The 22,538-nt window shown below is 43.4% G+C and overlaps 1 protein-coding gene across 1 annotated transcript; it reads right to left on the reverse strand.

Annotated features, from left to right (window-relative positions):
• Window positions 1-6,476: 6,476 nt before the first annotated feature.
• LOC147965975 (uncharacterized) lies at window positions 6,477-21,325 on the reverse strand. The gene is made up of 5 exons (XM_087530674.1): window positions 21,304-21,325; window positions 16,872-17,075; window positions 8,149-8,293; window positions 6,602-8,056; window positions 6,477-6,514 (listed from the first exon to the last, which is right to left on the reverse strand). Exons 4-5 carry the CDS (start codon window positions 7,470-7,472, stop codon window positions 6,477-6,479), a joined length of 909 nt encoding a protein of 302 aa, XP_087386800.1. The 5' UTR covers window positions 7,473-8,056; window positions 8,149-8,293; window positions 16,872-17,075; window positions 21,304-21,325.
• Between the last annotated feature and the right edge of the window lie 1,213 nt (window positions 21,326-22,538).

The following is a 22,538-nucleotide window of genomic DNA, read 5'->3' on the forward strand; positions in this document are numbered from 1 at the left end:
GGTCCATCAACTCCAACGGCATCACTGAGTATAGAACCACGACCTAAAACACCTTACTCGTCGTCTGAAAAGTCTGCAACATGAAAGTTGCAGCCCGAAAACGGGTCAGCACATGGAATATGCTGGCAAAGTAACACATAGAGAGTAATGGAATGAAACAGCTATACTACATGCATATATGGCTGGTGGAAAGCTCTATGGTTACAGTTTTTGCGTAAAGCCAGTTTTTCCCTACTACAAAGGAATAAATTTATTTAACTATCATGGTGGTTGTTAAACATTGAGAATGGTTGACAGCATTCTCAATCCCAATTAAGTGAACAATTAAAACCCAACAATATTAATTAGAAGTAACATGTTGAGATTCACATGATATTCAAGTACTAGATACTCAAATTGTCCATAACCGGGGACACGGCTAATCATGATTAGTTTGTACACTCTGTAGAGGTTTACGCACTTTTCCCCACATGACTCGATCGCCTCCGTTTGTTTTCTCGCACTACACGGTGTTTGAGAAACGGATGACCGAGACATAGTCTTTCAGAAGCGCTAGCACCTTACATGTGGGGTAGACCGTACCACCTACAACCCCTACATCTGCTAGTCCACCCCGTAAGAGTTCGCACAACTTAGTCAACTATGCCAGAGCCCATAGTAGCATGTGGCTGCACAGGGAAGTTACTAGCATGAATGATCTTATGATCCCTTTGAGCCTGGGTGGCGGTCCAAAATAAAACAGGCAAGTCCTGATAGACATCAGGTGCCTCAATCCACCCAGATGTGTGTTTAAGTGGCCACCTTAGATAAACCATTAATTAACAACTCACATCTGTCATGGATATCACTCACCCAATCCACGTCTACTAGCATAGCATGGCATAATAAGCAAACGTAGAAGTAACTCCCAAAGGTTTCATAATAAACAGGTAATAGGTACTACCTCATCTACTTCCCATCCCACAGTTTAATTAGATCCTAATCATGCAATGTGAGAGGATTGATCTAATGCAATAAAACATGGGTTGTAGAAAAGGTATGATCAAAGTGTTACTTGCCTTGCTGATGATCCGCGAGACCTAGGGTTTCGAAGTAACAAGCGGCGCAATCCGGGTAATCTATCGCAGACAAACAACAAGCACACAATAAGTACTCATATAATGCACAGGTAAAACTCGAACAAGAGAACGAACCAGAAGGTTCAACTTAAGAACTCCGGTTGCAAAGAAAGAACGAACCGAACAAAGAAACGGAAAACAAACGGCGGAAGAAAACAACTCGGTTCTAGCAAGTTGAAACTAGGTCAAATTTTACCATAGCAAAAACTTGTTTAAGTTGATTAGACGGAACAGCGGTTTTGAAACGAAACTCCAGGTGCTTGAATCACCTGATTCCGATAAACGAGTGAGAAGAAAGACTAGAACGAAGATCGGATCTGAGATCGCGATCGCGGAATAAATCCGACGAGAAGAAAAAGAAGAACGGTTAAACGAACGGATGTTCGTTAACCTAGAAGAATCCGGTGATCATGTTCGTTAGGACGAACGGTCCGGCGAACGGTCCAAAGGCAACTAAATTGGAAAAGAAAACGAATCCAATCTAGGGTTTCAGAGAAGAAAACCGAAACGAAAAACCGATCTAGAAAACGAATCAGAGGAGAAGAAAAGAATCGGAACGATTAGAAGAAAATGATCCGAGGAAAAGAGACGCGGGGCAACCTCCGGCGAGGGGCTCCGGTGGCGTGGCGTAGGGTGGCGGCGGCGTGGGCAAGGTGCGGCGGCGGCGCTAGGGCACAAGGGCGGCGACGCGGGTGTGGGGTGGCGCGGCGGCGGTGTAGGGCGCGGGGTGGGGCGCGGCTTGGGGCTTGGGGGCTTGGGGTTTGATTTGATGGGTTTAGAGGGGGGGTGTTGGGGTATTTATATTGGGGAGGGGAGGAGAGACTTGGGGTAGGGGACAAGAAATAGAGTAGGAAAAGGAAAACGAAACAAAGGAAAAGAGGCTAGCCTAGAGTCCTTCTAGGACGCGGGGTGGGGCGCACAGGGAGGCTGGGGCGGCGGCTGGCTGGGCTTTTGGCCCGGCTGGCCTACGGGAGTTCCTTTTTTTTAAACGATTTCGCGCGTAGAAAAACACAGAAAAGAAAATCTAAACGGGCTCCAAAAATTCTAAAGTAAATTTTCCCCGACTCCTAAAAATGAGTCGAACAAAATGAACTTTACTCCGGACCTAAAATGCAATTTTTGAAAACGCGCATTTTTCCCTATCCAAATAAAACGCAAACAAAACTCCGGCAAAACCAAAATTGATCTATTTATTAAATCTTCATTTTTTCCTAAAGTTGGGAAAGTCATATTATTCCCTCTCTTATATTTTTGATATCGGAAAAATTATTGAAGATGATATAAATAAATCAAATGATCCTCTTTTCAAATTCGAGAAAACTCTCAAATATGAAAATAACGAAATCTCCAACTCTCTCCGAAGGTCCTTGAGTTGCGTGAAATTTCTAGGATCAACCAAAAATGCAAGAAAATATGACATGCATGATGATCTAGTGTATAACATTCCAAATTGCAAATTTGGGATGTTACAATAGGTGCACTAGTTCGGCGAAGAGATGGTGATACAAGTGGTATATGGATAGTAGATAATGGTTTTTGTAATCTGAAAATATAAAAACAGCAAGGTAACAAATGATAAAAGTGAGCGTAAACGGTATTGCAATGTGTTGAAACAAGGCCTAGGGTTCATACTTTCGCTAGTGCAAGTTACCTCAACAATAATAACATAATTGGATCATATAACTATCCCTCAACATGCAACAAAGAGTCACTCCAAAGTCAGTAATAGCGGAGAACGAACGAAGAGATTATGGTAGGGTACGAAACCACCTCAAAGTTATTCTTCCAATCAATCTGTTGGGCTATTCCTATAAGTGTCATAAACATCCCTAGAGTTCGTACTAGAATAACACCTTAAGATACAAATCAACCAAAACCCTAATGTCACCTAGATACTCCAATGTCACCTCAAGTATCCGTGGGTATGATTATACGATATGCATCACACAATCTCAGATTCATCTATTCAACCAACACATAGAATCTCAAAGAGTGCCCCAAAGTTTCTATCGGAGAATCACGACGAAAACGTATGCCAACCCCTATGCATAGGTTCATGGGCGGAACCCGCAAGTTGATCACCAAAACATACATCAAGTGAATCATGTGGTATCCCATTGTCACCACAGATACGCACGGCAAGACATACATCAAGTGTTCTCAAATCTTTAAAGACTCAATCCGATAAGATAACTTCAAAGGGGAAACTCAATCCATTACAAGAGAGTAGAGGGGGAGGAGAAACATAAGATCCAACTATAATAGCAAAGCTCGCGATACATCAAGATCGTACCACCTCAAGAACACGAGAGAGAGAGAGAGAGAGATCAAACACATAGCTACTGATACATACCCTCAGCCCCGAGGGAGAACTACTCCCTCCTCGTCATGGAGAGCACCAGGATGATGAAGATGGCCACCAGAGAGGGATTTCCCCCTCCGGCAGGGTGCCGGAACGGGTCTAGATTGGTTTTCGGTGGCTATGGAGGCTTCTGGCGGCGGAACTCCCGATCTATTGTGCTCCCCGATCATTTTAGGGTATATGGAGATATATAGGCAGAAGAAGTACGTCAGGGGAGACACGAGGGGCCCACGAGGGTGGAGGGCGCGCCCAGGGGGTGGGCACGCCCCCCTACCTCGTGGCTTCCTCGTTGCTTCCCTTACGTGGGCTCCAAGTCTCCCGAGTTGCTTTCCTTCCAAAAATAAGTTCCGTGAAGTTTCAGGTCAATTGGACTCCGTTTGATTTTCCTTTTCTGCGATACTCTAAAACAAGGAAAAAACAGAAACTGGCACTGGGCTCTGGGTTAATAGGTTAGTCCCAAAAATAATATAAAATAGCATATAAATGCATATAAAACATGCAAGGTTGATAATATAATAGCATGGAACAATCAAAAATTATAGATACGTTGGAGACGTATCAGAGAATATTTGAGTTACGAGTTTAGTCTTCATTTGAAAGAATGTGGAATAGTTTCGCAACTCACGCCACCCGGAACACCACAGCGTAATGGTGTGTCCGAATGTCATAATCGTACTTTACTAGATATGGTGTGATCTATGATGTCTCTTACTGATTTACCGCTATCATTTTGGGGTTATGCTTTAGAGACAACTGCATTCACGTTAAATAGGGCACCATCTAAATCCGTTGAGACGACTCCTTATGAACTGTGGTTTGGCAAGAAACCAAAGTTGTCGCTTCTTAAAGTTTTGGGCTGCGATGCTTATGTGAAAAAGCTTCAACCTGATAAGCTCGTACCCAAATCGTAGAAATGTGTCTTCATAGGATACCCAAAAGAAACAATTAGGTACACCTTCTATCACAGATCCGAAGGCAAGACTTTTGTTGCCAAGAATGGATCCTTTCTAGAGAAGGAGTTTATCTAGAAAGAAGTGAGTGGGAGGAAAGTAGAACTTGATGAGGTAACTGTACCTGCTCCCTTATTGGAAAGTAGTTCATCACAGAAATTAGTTCCTGTGACACCTACACCAATTAGTGAGGAAGCTAATGATAATGATCATGAAACTTTAGATCAAGTTACTAACGAACCTCGTAGGTCAACCAGAATAAGATCCGCACCAGAGTGGTACGGTAATCCTGTTCTGGAGGTCATGTTACTAGACCATGATGAACCTACGAACTATGATGAAGCGATGATGAGCCCAGATTCCGCAAAATGGCTTGAGGCCATGAAATCTGAGATGGGATCCATGTATGAGAACAAAGTGTGGACTTTGGTTGACTTGCCCGATGATCGGCAAGCCATCGAGAATAAATGGATCTTCAAGAAGAAGACAGACGCTGATGGTAATGTTACTGTCTACAAAGCTCGACTTGTCGCGAAAGGTTTTCGACAAGTTCAAGGAGTTGACTACGATGAGACCTTCTCACCCATAGCGATGCTTAAGTCCGTCCGAATCATGTTAGCTATTGCCGTATTTTATGGTTATGAAATTTGGGAAATGGATGTAAAGAATGCATTCCTGAATGGATTTCTGGAAGAAGAGTTGTATATGATGCAACCTGAAGGTTTTATCGATCCGAACGGTGCTAACATAGTGTGCAAGCTTCAGCGATCCATTTATGGGCTGGTGCAAACTTCTCGGAGTTGGAATAAATGTTTTGATAGTGTGATCAAAGCATATGGTTTTATACAGACTTTTGGAGAAGCCTGTATTTACAAGAAAGTGAGTGGGAGCTCTGTAGCATTTCTAATATTATATGTGGATGACATATTATTGATTGGAAATGATATAGAATTTCTGGATAGCATAAAAGGATACTTGAATAAGAGTTTTTCAATGAAAGACCTCGGTGAAGCTGCTTACATATTGGGCATCAAGATCTATAGAGATAGATCAAGACGCTTAATTGGACTTTCACAAAGCACATACCTTGACAAAGTTTTGAAGAAGTTCAAAATGGATCAGGCAAAGAAAGGGTTCTTACCTGTGTTGCAAGGTGTGAAGTTGAGTAAGACTCAATGCCCGACCACTGCAGAAGATAGAGAGAAAATGAAAGATGTTCCCTATGCTTCAGCCATAGGCTCTATCATGTATGCAATGCTGTGTACCAGACCTGATGTGTGCCTTGCTATTAGTTTAGTAGGGAGGTACCAAAGTAATCTAGGAGTGGATCACTGGACAACGGTCAAGAACATCCTAAAATACCTGAAAAGGACTAAGGATATGTTTCTCGTTTATGGAGGTGACAAAGAGCTCGTAGTAAATGGTTACGTCGATGCAAGCTTTGACACTGACCCGGACCGTTCTAAATCGGAAACCGGATACGTGTTTATATTGAACGGTGGAGCTGTCAGTTGGAGCAGTTCTAAACAAAGCGTCGTGGCGGGATCTACGTGTGAAGCAGAGTACATTGCTGCTTCAGAAGCAGCGAATGAAGGAGTCTGGATGAAGGAGTTCATATCCGATCTAGGTGTCATACCTAGTGCATCGGGTCTAATGAAAATCTTTTATGACAATACTGGTGCAATTGCCTTGGCAAAGGAATCCAGATTTCACAAAAGAACCAAGAACATCAAGAGATGCTTCAACTCTATCCGGGATCAAGTCCAAGTGGGATACATAGAGATTTGCAAGATACATACGGACAATGGCGGAGCCAGGATTGGACCAAGCCCCGGGCCAAAAAAAATTCACCGCGAGGGAAAATCTTAACGCCCATAAGGGTTTTAGCTACCTTAAAAGATATCCCATACAAAATATGGCTCGGTTGCATTAAAAATTTATAATTTAAACTCAATGCTTAACAGTACAACAAAATAGATAAAAACTTGAAAGAACAGTACATGGTAAAAAAAGAGTACCAAATCAACGGTTTGCTTCATCAATGCCTCACATAACCTCATCAACAGTGGAAGAAGAGTCAACACCTTCAAGGCATAAAAAGCAAAATATCATAAGAGAAGGCATAAACATCAAGTGAAACAATTAACATTGATACATATTTAAAAACGTACCACTTCGACGAGGTAAGAGCCCTTTGCGAGACCTATATGATTGAAAGCGATACACAATATCATCATCATCAATAGTTGCAAATACATCTCGCTCAATATAGCACACCATTCTATAATTCAGCCAATCATCACTCATCCTATTCCTCAACTCAGTCTTGATAATACTCATTGCTGAGAAAGCTTTTTCCACTGATGCGGTTGCAACAGGCAAAATCAATGCCAACTCAATGAGGCGATATACCAAAGGAAAAACAATGTGTCTACCAGTCTGAACCATCTTCACAGCAAGATTGCCAAGGTCATTACAACTCACAAAATCTAGATTAGCTCTCACATCAGCGATGAATGTTCCAAGCTGGTTTCTAAGGACAAAAGAAATCTCATATGTGGAGAAGTCATCAACATACAACTTAGCAAGTTCAACAAGTTTGTCTTCATCAAAATTAGCAAATGAGTTCCTTCGATCAAGACATGCAATGCATCTTAACAATTGAGTAGATCTCTCAGCAAAGCGGTTATTTAACTCAGTAATAACTTGGTCATGCACAACATTGAACAATTCATATCTGAAGTGATGATAGTAAGTTACCATTTGACCACCACGCCCACTTGAACGACCTCGAGCAGGAATTGTATCATCCATGTTAGGCAATATAATGTTATGTTTAACACAAAATTCATTCGTCTCTTCCAAGAGTTGATCCCAACCATTTTCCATTATATCTTGAAGTTTCTGCAATGTGACACCAATCAAACTCACTGCAAGAACAATGTTTTGATCTTTCCTTTGCAAACATTGTGACAGCTCATTAGTTTTGCCCAATAGATTGATCATAAGATGCAACATGAAAACAAATTCAAAGCTTTCCATCTAAGAAATCAAGCCACCTGCTGTGCTTCTTTGTGTTAAATTTTCTGCATCATCATGAATGTTCTCTAACACTTGCAAAACTGATTTCCACATAGTTAGAAATCGACATAAAGTTTTATGATGTGTGCCCCACCGTGTATCTCTCTTGATTTTTCCCTCTTCCTGAAAAAATCTCCCCTGACTCCAATTGGATTACAATATTTTCTTGTTATTGTTGGGCTAGTTCATCATGTCTCTTACAAGAAGCATTGACGGTGTTGACAATCAAAGTTATGTGGTCAAAGAAATCCGTTACAGAAGAACAACACTTGGCCACAGCAACAACCACTAACTGCAACTGATGGGCAAAGCAATGGGTATAAAATGCATAAGGATTTTCATCTTGTATTAACTTTTGCAACCCACGAAATTTCCCTCTCATGTTAGAAGCTCCATCATACCCTTGCCCTCTCAATTTTGACATAGACAAGCCATGTTCAAGAAACATACCATCCAAAGCTGCCTTTAGAGAAGCTGCCCTTGTGTCAGCAACATGCTTGATCTCAATAAATCTCTCAATCGTATACCCATGACTGTTAACATACCTACATGAGACAAATAGGCAAACAAACAATTAGGTGTTACTATTAGTGATGAACAAAACAACAATTAATATAACAAATACAATGTTACTCACCTTGAAACCATAGCCATTTGTTCTTTTATGGATGCATCTCTCGACTCATCAACAAGTAAAGAAAAATTCCTATCTCCGACATCAGCAATAATTGATTTGGTGGTCTCTTCCGCGCAAGCTTGGTACAATTGAAATTGTATCTCATGTGTGTTGGGTAACGTAGTAATTTCAAAAAAAATCCTACACACACGCAAGATCATGGTGATGCATAGCAACGAGAGGAGAGAGTGTGATCTACGTACCCTTGTAGACCGACAGTGGAAGCGTTAGCACAACGCGGTTGATGTAGTCGTACGTCTTCACGGCCCGACCGATCAAGCACCGAAACTACGGCACCTCCGAGTTCTAGCACACGTTCAGCTCGATGACGATCCCCGGACTCCGATCTAGCAAAGTGTCGGGGAAGAGTTCTGTCAGCACGACGGCGTGGTGACGCCCTTGATGTACTACCGTCGCAGGGCTTCGCCTAAGCACCGCTATAATATTATCGAGGACTATGGTGGAAGGGCGCACCGCACACGGTTAAGAATATGATCACGTGGATCAACTTGTGTGTCTAGGGGTGCCCCTTGCCCCCGTATATAAAGGATCAAGGGGGGGTGCGGCCGGCCAGGAGGAGGGAGCGCCAGGAGGAGTCCTACTCCCACCGGGAGTAGGATTCCCCCCTTTCCTAGTTGGAATAGGATTCGGGAGGGGGAAAGAGGAGAGAGAAGGAAGGGGGGGGGGGGGCGCCGCCCCCCTCTCCTTGTCCTATTCGGACTAGGGGGAGGGGCATGCGGCCCAGCCATGGCCACCTCTCCTCTCTTCCACTAAAGCCCACTAAGGCCCATATACCTCCCGGGGGGTTCCGGTAACCTCCCGGTACTCCGGTAAAATCCCGATTTCACCCGGAACACTTCCGATATCCAAATATAGGTTTCCAATATATCAATCTTTATGTCTCGACCATTTCGAGACTCCTCGTCATGTCCGTGATCACATCCGGGACTCCAAAAAAACTTCGGTACATCAAAATGCATAAACTCATCATATAACTGTCATTGAAACCTTAAGCGTGCGGACCCTACGGGTTCGAGAACAATGTAGACATGACCGAGACACGTCTCCGGTCAATAACCAATAGCGGAACCTGGATGCTCATATTGGCTCCTACATATTCTACGAAGATCTTTTATCGGCCAGACCGCATAACAACATACGTTGTTCCCTTTGTCATCGGTATGTTACTTGCCCAAGATTCGATCGTTGGTATCTCAATACCTAGTTCAATCTCGTTACCGGCAAGTCTCTTTACTCGTTCCGTAATACATCATCTCACAACTAACTCATTAGTTGCAATGCTTGCAAGGCTTATGTGATGTGCATTACCGAGAGGGCCCAGAGATACCTCTCCGACAATCGGAGTGACAAATCCTAATCTCGAAATACGCCAACCCAACAAGTACCTTCGGAGACACCTGTAGAGCACCTTTATAATCACCCAGTTACGTTGTGATGTTTGGTAGCACACAAAGTGTTCCTCCGGTAAACGGGAGTTGCATAATCTCATAGTCATAGGAACATGTATAAGTCATGAAGAAAGCAATAACAATATACTAAACGATCGGGTGCTAAAATAACGGAATGTGTCAAGTCAATCACATCATTCTCCTAATGATGTGATCCCGTTAATCAAATAAAAACTCTTTTGTTTATGGTTAGGAAACATAACCATCTTCGATTAACGAGCTAGTCAAGTAGAGGCATACTAGTGACACTCTATTTGTCTATGTATTCACACATGTATTATGTTTCTGGTTAATACAATTCTAGCATGAATAATAAACATTTATCATGATATAAGGAAATAAATAATAACTTTATTATTGCCTCTAGGGCATATTTCCTTCAGTCTCCCACTTGCACTAGAGTCAATAATCTAGTTCACATCGCCATGTGATGCAACACTAAGAGTTCACATCACCATGTGATTAACACCCATAGTTCACATCGTCATGTGACCTATACCCAAAGGGTTTACTAGAGTCTAGTTCACATCATTTATGTGATTAACACCCAAAGAGTACTAAGGTGTGATCATGTTTTGCTTGTGAGATAATTTTAGTCAACGGGTCTGTCACATACAGATCCGTAAGTATTTTGCGAATTCTATGTCTACAATGCTCTGCACGGAGCTACTCTAGCTAATTGCTCCCACTTTCAATATGTTCTAGATCGAGACTTAGAGTCATCCAGATCTGTGTCAAAACTTGCATCGACGTAACTTTTTACGACGAACCTTTTGTCACCTCCATAATCGAGAAATATTTCCTTATTCCACTAAGGATAATTTTGACCAATGTCCAGTGATCTACTCTTAGATCACTATTGTACTCCCTTGCTTAACACAGTGTAGGGTATACAATAGATCTGGTACACATCATGGCATACTTTATAGAACCTATGGCTGAGGCATAGGGAATGACTTTCATTCTCTTTCTATCTTCTGCCGTGGTCGGGCTTTGAGTCTTACTCAATTTCATACCTTGTAACACAGCCAAGAACTCTTTCTTTGACTATTCCATTTTTGAACTACTTCAAAATATTGTCAAGGTATGTACTCATTGAAAAAACTTATCAAGCGTCTTGATCTATCTCTATAGATTTTGATGCTTAATATGTAAGCAGCTTCACCGAGGTCTTTCTTTGAAAAACTTCTTTAAAAACACTCCTTTATGCTTTGCAGAATAATTCTACATTATTTCCGATCAACAATATGTCATTCACATATACTTATCAGAAATGCTGTAGTGCTCCCACTCACTTTCTTGTAAATACAGGCTTCACCGCAAGTCTGTATAAAACTATATGCTTTGATCATAATATCAAAGTGTTTATTCCAACTCCGAGAGGCTTGCACCAGTCCATAAATGGATCGCTGGAGCTTGCACACTTTGTTAGCTCCTTTTGGATCGACAAAACCTTCCGGCTGCATCATATATAACTCTTCTTCCAGAAATCCATTCAGGAATGCAGTTTTGACATCCATTTGCTGGATTTCATAAAATGCGGCAATTGCTAACATGATTCGGACAGACTTAAGCATAGAAACGAGTGAGAAACTCTCATCATAGTCAACACCTTGAACTTGTCGAAAACCTTTTTGTGACAATTCTAGCTTTGTAGATAGTAACACTACTATCATCGTCCGTCTTCCTCTTGAAGATCCATTTAATCTCAATGGCTCGCCGATCATTGGTCAAGTCAATCAAAGTCCATACTTTGTTCTCATACATGGATCTCATCTCAGATTTCATGGCCTCAAGCCATTTCGCGGAATCTAGGCTCATCATCACTTCCTCATAGTTCACAAGTTCGTCATGGTCTAGTAACATGACTTCCAGAACAGGATTACCGTACCACTTTGGTGCGGATCTCACTCTGTTTTACCTACGAGATTCGGTATTAACTTGATCTGAAGTTACATGATCATCATCATTAGTCTTCCTCACTAATTGGTGTAGTAGTCACAGGAACAGATTTCTTGTGATGAACTACTTTTCAATAAGGGAGAAGGTACAATTACCTTATCAATTTCTACTTTCCTCCCACTCACTTCTTTCAAGAGAAACTCCTTCTCTAGAAAGGATCCATTTTAGCAACGAATGTCTTGCCTTCGGATCTGTGATAGAAGGTGTACCCAATAGTCTCCTTTGGGTATCCTATGAAGACATATTTCTCCGATTTGGGTTTGAGCTTATCAGGATGAAACTTTTTCATATAAGCATCACAATCCCAAACTTTAAGAAACGACAACTTTGGTTTCTTGCCAAACCACAGTTCAGATTGTGTCGTCTCAACGGACTTAGATGGTGCCCTTTTAAACGTGAATGCAGCTGTCTTTAATGCATAACCCCAAAACGATAGTGGTAGATCGGTAAGAGACATCATAGATCGCACCATATCTAATAAAGTACGGTTATGATGTTCGGACACACCATTATGATGTGGTGTTCCAGGTGGCGTGAGTAGTGAAACTATTTCACATTGTTTTAACTGAAGGCCAGACTCGTAACTCAAACATTTTACCTCTGCGATCATATCGTAGAAACTTTTATTTTCTTGTTACAATGATTCTCCACTTCACTCTAAAATTCTTTGAACTTTTCAAATATTTCAGGCTTGTGTTTCATTAAGTAGATATACCCATATCTGCTCAAATCATCTGTGAAGGTCAGAAAATAATGATACCCGCCACGAGTCTTAACACTCATCGGATCTCATACATCAGTATGTATTATTTCCAATAAGTCAATTGCTTGCTCCATAGTTCCGGAGAACGGCATTTTAGTCATCTTGCCCATGAGGCATGGTTCGCAAGCATCAACTGATTCATAATCAAGTGATTCCAAAAACCCATTAGCATGGAGTTTCTTCATGCGCTTTACACCAATATGACCTAAACGGTAGTGCCACAAATAAGTTGCACTATCATTATTAACTTTGCATCTTTTGGTTTCAATATTATGATTATGTGTATCACTACGATCGAGATCCAACGAACTATTTTCATTGGGTGTGTAACCATATAAGGTTTTATTCATGTAAACAGAACAACAATTTATTCTCTTACTTAAATGAATAATCGTATTACAATAAACATCATCAAATCATATTCATGCTCAACACAAACGCCAAATAACACTTATTCAGGTTCAACACTAATCCCGAAAGTATAGGGAGTGTGCGATGATGATCATATCAATCTTGGAACCACTTCCAACACACATCGTCACTTCACCCTTAACTAGTCTCTGTTTATTCTGCAACTCCCGTTTCGAGTTACTAATCTTAGCAACTGAACTAGTATCAAATACTGAGGGGTTGCTATAAACACTAGTAAAGTACATATCAATAACATGTATATCAAATATACTTATGTTCACTTTGCCATCCTTCTTATCTGCCAATCACTTGGGGTAGTTCCGCTTCCAGTGACTAGTCCCTTTGCAGTAGAAACACTTAGTCTCGGGCTTAGGACCAGACTTGGGCTTCTTCACTTGAGCAGCAACTTGCTTGCTGTTCTTCTTGAAGTTCCCCTTCTTCCCTCTGCCCTTTTCTTGAAACTAGTGGTCTTGTCTACCATCAACACTTGATGTTTTTCTCGATTTCTACCTTCGTCAATTTTCGCATTACAAAGAGCTTGGGAATCGTTTCCGTTATCCCTTGCATATCATAGTTCATTACGAAGTTCTACTAACTTGGTGATGGTGACTAGAGAATTCTGTCAATCACTATCTTATCTGGAAGATTAACTCCCACTTGATTCAAGCTATTGTAGTACTCAGACAATCTGAGCACATGCTCACTAGTTGAGTGATTCTCCTCCATCTTTTAGCTATAGAACTTGTTGGAGACTTCATATCTCTCAACTCGGGTATTTGCTTGAAATATTAACTTCAACTCCTGGAACATCTCATATGCTCCATGACGTTCAAAACGTTTTTGAAGTCCCGATTCTAAGCCATTAAGCATGGTGCACTAAACTATCAAGTAGTCATCATATTGAGCTAGCAAAACGTTCATAATGTCTGCATCTGCTCCTGCAATAGGTCCGTCACCTAGCGGTGCATCAAGGACATAATTCTTCTGTGCAGCAATGAGGATAAACCTCAGATCACGGATCCAATCCGCATCATTGCTACTAACATCTTTCAACACAATTTTCTCTAGGAACATATCAAAATGAACACAGGGAAGCAACAACGCGAGCTATTGATCTACAACATAATTTGCAAAATACTACCAGGACTAAGTTCATGATAAATTTAAGTTCAATTAATCATATTACTTAAGAACTCCCACTTAGATAGACATCCCTCTAATCCTCTAAGTGATTACGTGATCCAAATCAACTAAACCATGTCCGATCATCACGTGAGATGGAGTAGTTTCATTGGTGAACATCGCTATGTTGATCATATCTGCTATATGATTCACGCTCGACCTTTCGGTCTCCGTGTTCCGAGGCCATATCTGTATATGCTTGGCTCGTCAAGTATAACCTGAGTATTTTGCGTGTGCAACTGTTTTGCACCCGTTGTATTTGAACGTAGAGCCTATCACACCCGATCATCACGTGGTGTCTCAGCACGAATAACTTTCGCAACGGTGCATACTCAGGGAGAACACTTCTTGATAATTAGTGAGATATCATCTTATAATGCTACCGTCAATCAAAGCAAGATAAGATGCATAAAAGATAAACATCACATGCAATCAATATAAGTGATATGATATGGCCATCATCATCTTGTGCTTGTGATCTCCATCTTCGAAGCACCGTCGTGATCACCCTCGTCACCGGTGCGACACCTTGATCTCCATCGTAGCATCGTTGTCGTCTCGCCAATCTTATGCTTCCACGACTATCGCTACCGCTTAGTGATAAAGTAAAGCATTACAGCGCGATTGCATTGCATACAATAAAGCGACAACCATATGGCTCCTGCCAGTTGCCGATAACTCGGTTACAAAATATGATCATCTCATACAATAAAATTTAGCATCATGTCTTGACCATATCACATCACAACATGCCCTGCAAAAACAAGTTAGACGTCCTCTACTTTGTTGTTGCAAGTTTTACGTGGCTGCTACGGGCTTAAGCAAGAACCAATCTTACCTACGCATCAAAACCACAACAATAGTTTGTCAAGTTGGTGCTGTTTTAACCTTCGCAAGGACCGGGCGTAGCCACACTCGGTTCAACTAAAGTTGGAGAAACTGTCACCCGCTAGCCACCTTTGTGCAAAGCACGTCGGGAGAACCGGTCTCGCGTAAGCGTACGCGTAATGTCAGTCCGGGCCGCTTCGTCCAACAATACCGCCGAACCAAAGTATGACATGCTGGTAAGCAGTATGACTTATATCTCCCACAACTCACTTGTGTTCTAATCGTGCATATAACATCAACACATAAAACCTAGGCTCGGATGCCACTGTTGGGTAACGTATTAATTTCAAAAAATTTCCTACGCACACGCAAGATCATGGTGATGCATAGCAACGAGAGGAGAGAGTGTGATCTACGTACCCTTGTAGACCGACAGCGGAAGCGTTAGCACAACGCGGTTGATGTAGTCGTACGTCTTCACGGCCCGACCGATCAAGCACCGAAACTACGGCACCTCCGAGTTCTAGCACACGTTCAGCTCGATGACGATCCCCAGACTCCGATCTAGCAAAGTGTCGGGGAAGAGTTCCGTCAGCACGACGGCGTGGTGACGACCTTGATGTACTACCGTCGCAGGGCTTCGCCTAAGCACCGCTACAATATTATCGAGGACTATGGTGGAAGGGGGCACCGCACACGGTTAAGAATATGATCACGTGGATCAACTTGTGTGTCTAGGGGTGCCACTTGCCCCCGTATATAAAGGATCAAGGGGGGGTGCGGCCGGCCAGGAGGAGGGCGCGCCAGGAGGAGTCCTACTCCCATCGGGAGTAGGATTCCCCCCCTTTCCTAGTTGGAATAGGATTCGGGAAGGGGGAAAGAGGAGAGAGAGAAGGAAGGGGGGGCGCCGCCCCCCTCTCCTTGTCCTATTCGGACTAGGGGGGAGGGGCGCGCGGCCCAGCCCTGGCCACCTCTCCTCTCTTCCACTAAAGCCCACTAAGGCCCATATACCTCCCGGGGGGTTCCGGTAACCTCCCGGTACTCCGGTAAAATCCCGATTTCACCCGGAACACTTCCGATATCCAAATATAGGTTTCCAATATATCAATCTTTATGTCTCGACCATTTCGAGACTCCTCGTCATGTCCGTGATCACATCCGGGACTCCGAACAAACTTCGGTACATCAAAATGCATAAACTCATAATATAACTGTCATCGAAACCTTAAGCGCGCGGACCCTACGGGTTCGAAAACAATGTAGACATGACCGAGACACGTCTCCGGTCAATAACCAATAGCGGAACCTGGATGCTCATATTGGCTCCTACATATTCTACGAAGATCTTTTATCGGTCAGACCGCATAACAACATACGTTGTTCCCTTTGTCATCGGTATGTTACTTGCCCGAGATTCGATCGTCGGTATCTCAATACCTAGTTCAATCTCGTTACCGGCAAGTCTCTTTACTCGTTCCGTAATACATCATCTCACAACTAACTCATTAGTTGCAATGCTTGCAAGGCTTATGTGATGTGCATTACCGAGAGGGCCCAGAGATACCTCTCCGACAATCGGAGTGACAAATCCTAATCTCGAAATACGCCAACCCAACATGTACCTTTGGAGACACCTGTAGAGCACCTTTATAATCACCCAGTTACGTTGTGACGTTTGGTAGCACATAAAGTGTTCCTCCGGCAAACGGGAGTTGCATAATCTCATAGTCATAGGAACATGTATAAGTCATGAAGAAAGCAATAGCAACATACTAAACGATCGGGTGCTAAGCTAATGGAATGGGTCATGTCAATCACATCATTCTTCTAATGATGTGATCCCGTTAATCAAATAACAACTCTCTTGTTTATGGTTAGGAAACATAACCATCTTCGATTAATGAGCTAGTCAAGTAGAGGCATACTAGTGACACTCTGTTTGTCTATGTATTCACACATGTATTATGTTTCCGGTTAATACAATTCTAGCATGAATAATAAACATTTATCATGATATAAGGAAATAAATAATAACTTTATTATTGCCTCTAGGGCATATTTCCTTCAATGTGAAGTCATCAAATGGTTCCCACCCGCACTATCAAGCAAAGTCCTAGCAACATGATCCTTCTTCCTATACCAACTCATCATCTCCAAAAAGTTCCCCCTATTATTTGAACTCGAACTCTCATCATGACCACGAAAAGCATGACCTTGTAATATAAGAAATCTGATAATACCCAAAATAATGATAAGACGAGCTTTGTAGTCTTCTTCACTCTTTTTGGTACCACGATCCATCACATGTGCCACACATTGCCTTTGATTTTTTAAAGCCTCATAATGTTGTCTAGCTTTATTGCGAGCACTGTTATGTTTACCAACATGTGTATCAAGAACACTAGGTCCATCCTTCCAATTTCTAAATCCTACTCTTGTGAATGCCTCAATACCATAATTTTCCGCTCTTGGTTGCTTAAAAAGAAAGCAATAAAAACAAAAGGCTGCTTCTTTATGAACACTATATTCCAACCAATTGCCATGGTTCTTGAACCAACTAGCATGAAAGCTTCTTGTTTTTGAAGATTTTCCTTGGGGTGTTTTTTTATATTTATGATCAGTTGGTTGGCATGGACCCATATTTATATAAATCCTTCTAGCAGCATCCCTAATGTCCGGATCTAAACTTTCAATTGGTTTTCTAAGACCACGATCAGCTTCAATATCACCTTTACGGAATTGACCAAGGGCATCAGCAGGAATACCATGATTGTTGCTCTCTTGAGTTGTCATTGCAGGTGGGTTGCTTGAAGTCGAATATGGTGGTCCCATTTCTACAGTTGTTTCTGTTTCTGGTGTTGATTCAGTTTCCTCGGCCACTTGATTCCCTCCATCTGAAATGATAGGTGTAGACAACCCTGTTGCGGACACCAGTGAAAAAAATCTCTTCATCTTCTTTTTCTACAATATATGAAATAAAACTGACAATTACATCAATTTGGGTTCAAAAATATCATACATATATGACTGGATACAAAAGAACATGGCATAAATTTCAGTTTAGAGCAGTTTGTACACCGATACAACTCATGCAAACAGAACATGGTACAAGTAGAAAGCATCAACGGGGAAACAAGAAAAGCGTCAAAGAAAATTAGAAGCTACCGCAGCCGGCAATGAAGCAGTGCCACGCAGTAGAACGACGAACAGGAAGGCTGCAACGGGCGACCTACAGCCCGGGAGCAGAAACTGGGTGTGCGGCGTGTGCCAGAGGCGGAGCCACGGCGAACGGCGGCGCGGGCGCTGGTGTCCCTGCTGCTCCTGGAGATCGATTCTGCCGCCCTCGTGCGTGCGACTCGACGGGCGGCGGCGGCCGCGCGATCGTTTCGTCTCCTATGCCTCGTGCCTGCTGGATCATGGGGTGTGTTGTTGCCATACGTGCGTGCGTTTCTGGCAAAGCAGTCCACCAAGCCTTTGGGCCTTCTTCTTTTTCACTGAGCTGCGCCCCGGGCCTGCAAAAAAAATCTATATAACTATAGCCTAATAATTTTTCCACGCCTCGAGCCTGGGCCTTGGGTGCCCGGGGCCCAGCTCCGCCCCTGCATACGGATATGAACGTTGCAGACTCGTTGACTAAGCCTCTTCCATGAGCAAAACATGATCAGCACCAAGACTCCATGGGTGTTAGAATCATTACTGTGTAATCTAGATTATTGACTCTAGTGCAAGTGGGAGATTGAAGGAAATATGCCCTAGAGGCAATAATAAAGTTATTATTTATTTCCTCATATCATGATAAATGTTTATTATTCATGCTAGAATTGTATTAACCGGAAACTTAGTACATGTCTGAATACATAGACAAACAGAATGTCACTAGTATGCCTCTACTTGACTAGCTCGTTAATCAAAGATGGTTATGTTTCCTAACCATAGACATGAGTTTTCATTTGATTAACGGGATCACATCATTAGGAGAATGATGTGATTGACTTGACCCATCCCGTTAGCTTAGCACTTGATCGTTTAGTTTTCTGCTATTGCTTTCTTCATGACTTATACATGTTCCTATGACTGAGATTATGCAACTCCCGATTACTGGAGGAACACTTTGTGTGCTACCAAACGTCACAACGTAACTGGGTGATTATAAAAGTGATCTACAGGTGTCTCTGATGGTACTTGTTGAGTTGGCATAGATCAAGATTAGGATTTGTCACTCAGATTGCCGGAGAGGTATCTCTGGGACCACTCGGTAAAGCACATCACTATAAGCCTTGCAAGCATTGTAACTAATGAGTTAGTTGCAGGATGATGTATTACGGAACGAGTAAAGAGACTTGCCGGTAACGAGATTGAACTAGGTATTGAGATACCGACGATCGAATCTCGGGCAAGTAACATACCAATGACAAAGGGAACAACGTATAGTGTTATGCGGTTTGACCGATAAAGATCTTCGTAGAATATGTGGGAGCCAATATGAACATCCAGGTTCCGCTATTGGCTATTGACCGGAGATGTGTCTCGGTCATGTCTACATAGTTCTCGAACTCGTAGGGTCAGCACGCTTAAAGTTTGGTGATGACCGGTATTATGAGTTTTGTGTTTTGATGTACCGAAGGTAGTTCGAAGTCTCGGATATGATCACAGACATGACGAGGAGTCTCGAAATGGTCGAGACATAAAGATCGATATATTGGAAGGTTATATTCGGACACCGGATGAGTTCCGGGGGTTATTAGATAAATACCGAAGAACCGGGAGGTTACCGGAACCTCCCGGGGGGTTATTGGGCCTTATGGGCCCAAGTGGAGGAAGAGGAGAGGCGGCCAGCTAGGGGCGCGCGGCCCCCCTAGCCCAACCCGAATTGAACTAGGGGGGCGGCCCCCCTTTCCTTCTTCTTCTCCTCCCCTTCCTTCCCATCTCCTACTAGGACTAGGAAAGATGGGGCAAACCTACTTGGAGTAGGATTGCCCCCCCTTGGGCGTGCCTCTCCCCTTGGCCGGCCCTGTCCTCCCCCCTTTATATACGGGGGTAGGGGGCACCCCAAAGATACACAAGTTGATCATTGATCCCTAAGCCGTGTGCGGTGCCCCCCTCCACCATAATCCACCTCGATCATATCATAGGGGTGCTTAGGCGAAGCCCTGCGTCGGTAGCAATATCATCACCGTCAACAGGCCGTCGTGCTGACGGAACTCTCCCATGAAGCTCTGTTGGATTGGAGTTCGTGGGACGTCATCGAGCTGAACGTGTGCTGAACTCGGAGGTGCCGTGCATTCGGTACTTGGATTGGTTGGATCGTGAAGACGTTCGACTACATCAACCGCGTTCTCATAACGCTTCCCCTTACGGTCTACGAGGGTACGTGGACGATACTCTTCCCTCTCGTTGCTATGCATCACCATGATCTTGCGTGTGCGTAGGATTTTTTTAAATTACTGCGTTCCCCAACACAACCAACACCGACGCGCCCGCTCGCCGGTATGATTGAGCTTTCCACCCTAGAGCCGTTGTACCCAGGTAGACTCCGCCCCATGTCGACGACCTCCATAGCGGACACCACGCTCGGTAGGTGTTCGGTCAAATGTCATTGAGCTTATTTTCAAATGCTATGTCTTTTTTAGAGTATAAAGGATGGTGAGCTACTCGACCATGGAAGATGAGTTGTTGTGCGATGCGTGGCTGGCCGTATCTGCGGATTTCATAGGCAGGACCAGAGGGGAGCCCTTCTGGGAGCAAGTGCATGAAAGAATTCACGCACGAAAGCACATTGCATCCTACGACATGTACATCATTCAACCATGCAACGTGAGGTCGTTGTCGTATCGCTGGCATGCTATCCAGATCAGCGTCACCAAGTTTTGCGACGTGGTTCGTCAGCTCGAGGCAAGGTGGCCATTGCATGCGGTTGAGGGCGAGATCGTAAGTTTTACTTCCTCTTGCTCAACTCGTTGATTGTTTCATTCACTCAATGTTGGTCTATACATTATATGTAGCCCACACGCGTTGCCGTGGTGTACCACAGGACAGAGGGACGGCCATTTACGTGCACATACTGTTGGATGAAGCTGAAGGGGGAATATGTGTGGAATGACATGACCCATTGATGAAACTTGTTGGATATCCGAAATCTAGTCGAGTTAGAGACATTGTTGTACTAGACTTAATTTACATGGTATGTATGGATGATTTGTGCTATTTTCTATTCGAACTTTGATGAATATCGACCGATTTGCATGAATTTCACCCGGTTAGTTAAAATGTGGTTTGAAATGTATGCGTTTATGGTTGGATGGCGGTCTCCCATGACCGTGTCCGCAGACTGGTCAGTGGTCACCTATCTCTTTTTTTAGCATCAGTACAGACACAAGCGCTTATATACACGCGCATACACTCACCCATATGAACGCATACACGCACACCCTACCCCTATGAGCACCTCCCAGAGACTGAGCCGGCATATGATCTTGAGATTTACGAAGTCACCATAGGCGCCTCGTCGTCGACGAGAACGTCTCCTCCCACTGAAAGCACAAATACGAATGACATACGTCTAGTTTAACCTTCTCTTGTCTCTTTGTCTGCATTTTGGCAGAGTTGCACACAGAAGCAAATACAGACATGTTTGGCAAATGATCCATCAACCCTACAGATACCGCAGTCCAATGTCCAAATCAGAACAAACAAGTCGCATTTCTCCTAGAAGGGTCCTCCCTGGCCCCAATAATATATCATTGTCCATATAGTACGAATGACATACATACATGCATGATATTTGGGACGGTGAGCTAACCCCATCCTGGCAAAACGCAATGGCAAACACCCTCCGACGAGATCCCCCGCAAAAAAAAAAAAAAAAAAAAAAACACCCTCCGACGAGACACCACACGATATTTGGCATACCAAACCAGCACGAGGGCCTATTACTCGGGACGTCGACGTCGAGCCCTCCAACCCAAGTGGGGGGAGCGCCCATGCCCGTCGTCCCCGATTCCCCGCGGTCCAGCCTTCCGGGGCGAAAGAGGCCGAGTAGACGGTGAGCTCGGCTCGTCGCCACGCTCCGGCCGGGCTCCGGATCTCGGCCACATGCGGCCGGTAGACGTCGCCGTCCAGAGTTTTACCCCGGTTGGCATGCTGGCATCTCGATCCCCGGAGCAGCTGAGGCCGGCCTTCTCTTCCCAGTTAATACCAGTTACCACCACGGCGCTCTTGCGTGGCGCTGTACTACTGTAGCCTGTAGTCTATTCGCATCTACGCGACAGGGCCGGTGGTGTTTATCCAGTCGAGCCGCGTCCCTGTCGATTGTCGAGCGGCCGGCGTACTCTTGTAGACGTGCAGTTGACACGGAGGCTGGTTTGTATCGTATGGTCTCGCTCGTTTTGTCTTTGCCGGAAGAATGGTCTCACGCTCTCTCGAAGATTACTTTGTTCTTTCACTTTCACGACTGCTATCTCCTGGTAGGTGTTCTTTGTTTACATGCGATGAGAAGTCATGGCTCTAGTCTCCCGTCTATGTTAACGGCTGCCCTAACTTGAGAGGATTTGTGGCACGCAAGCCCGTAGTGTCCGCTTTTTATTTTGGCTTCCGATTTTCATAGTTTTAAATCCTTTAAACCAAAATAACAAATTAAGTTATGTTCTCATATTTCTGTTTCTTGTGGCCGGCGCTTTTAAATAAGATCCGCTTTGAATATATTTTGATGATTAAAAAAATTAAGTTTCAATGTTGAA

This window comes from Triticum urartu, chromosome 6A, assembly GCF_056163025.1.
Source record: "Triticum urartu cultivar PI428250 chromosome 6A, HENAU_Tu73, whole genome shotgun sequence".
In the NCBI taxonomy this organism is placed as follows: Eukaryota; Viridiplantae; Streptophyta; class Magnoliopsida; order Poales; family Poaceae; genus Triticum; species Triticum urartu.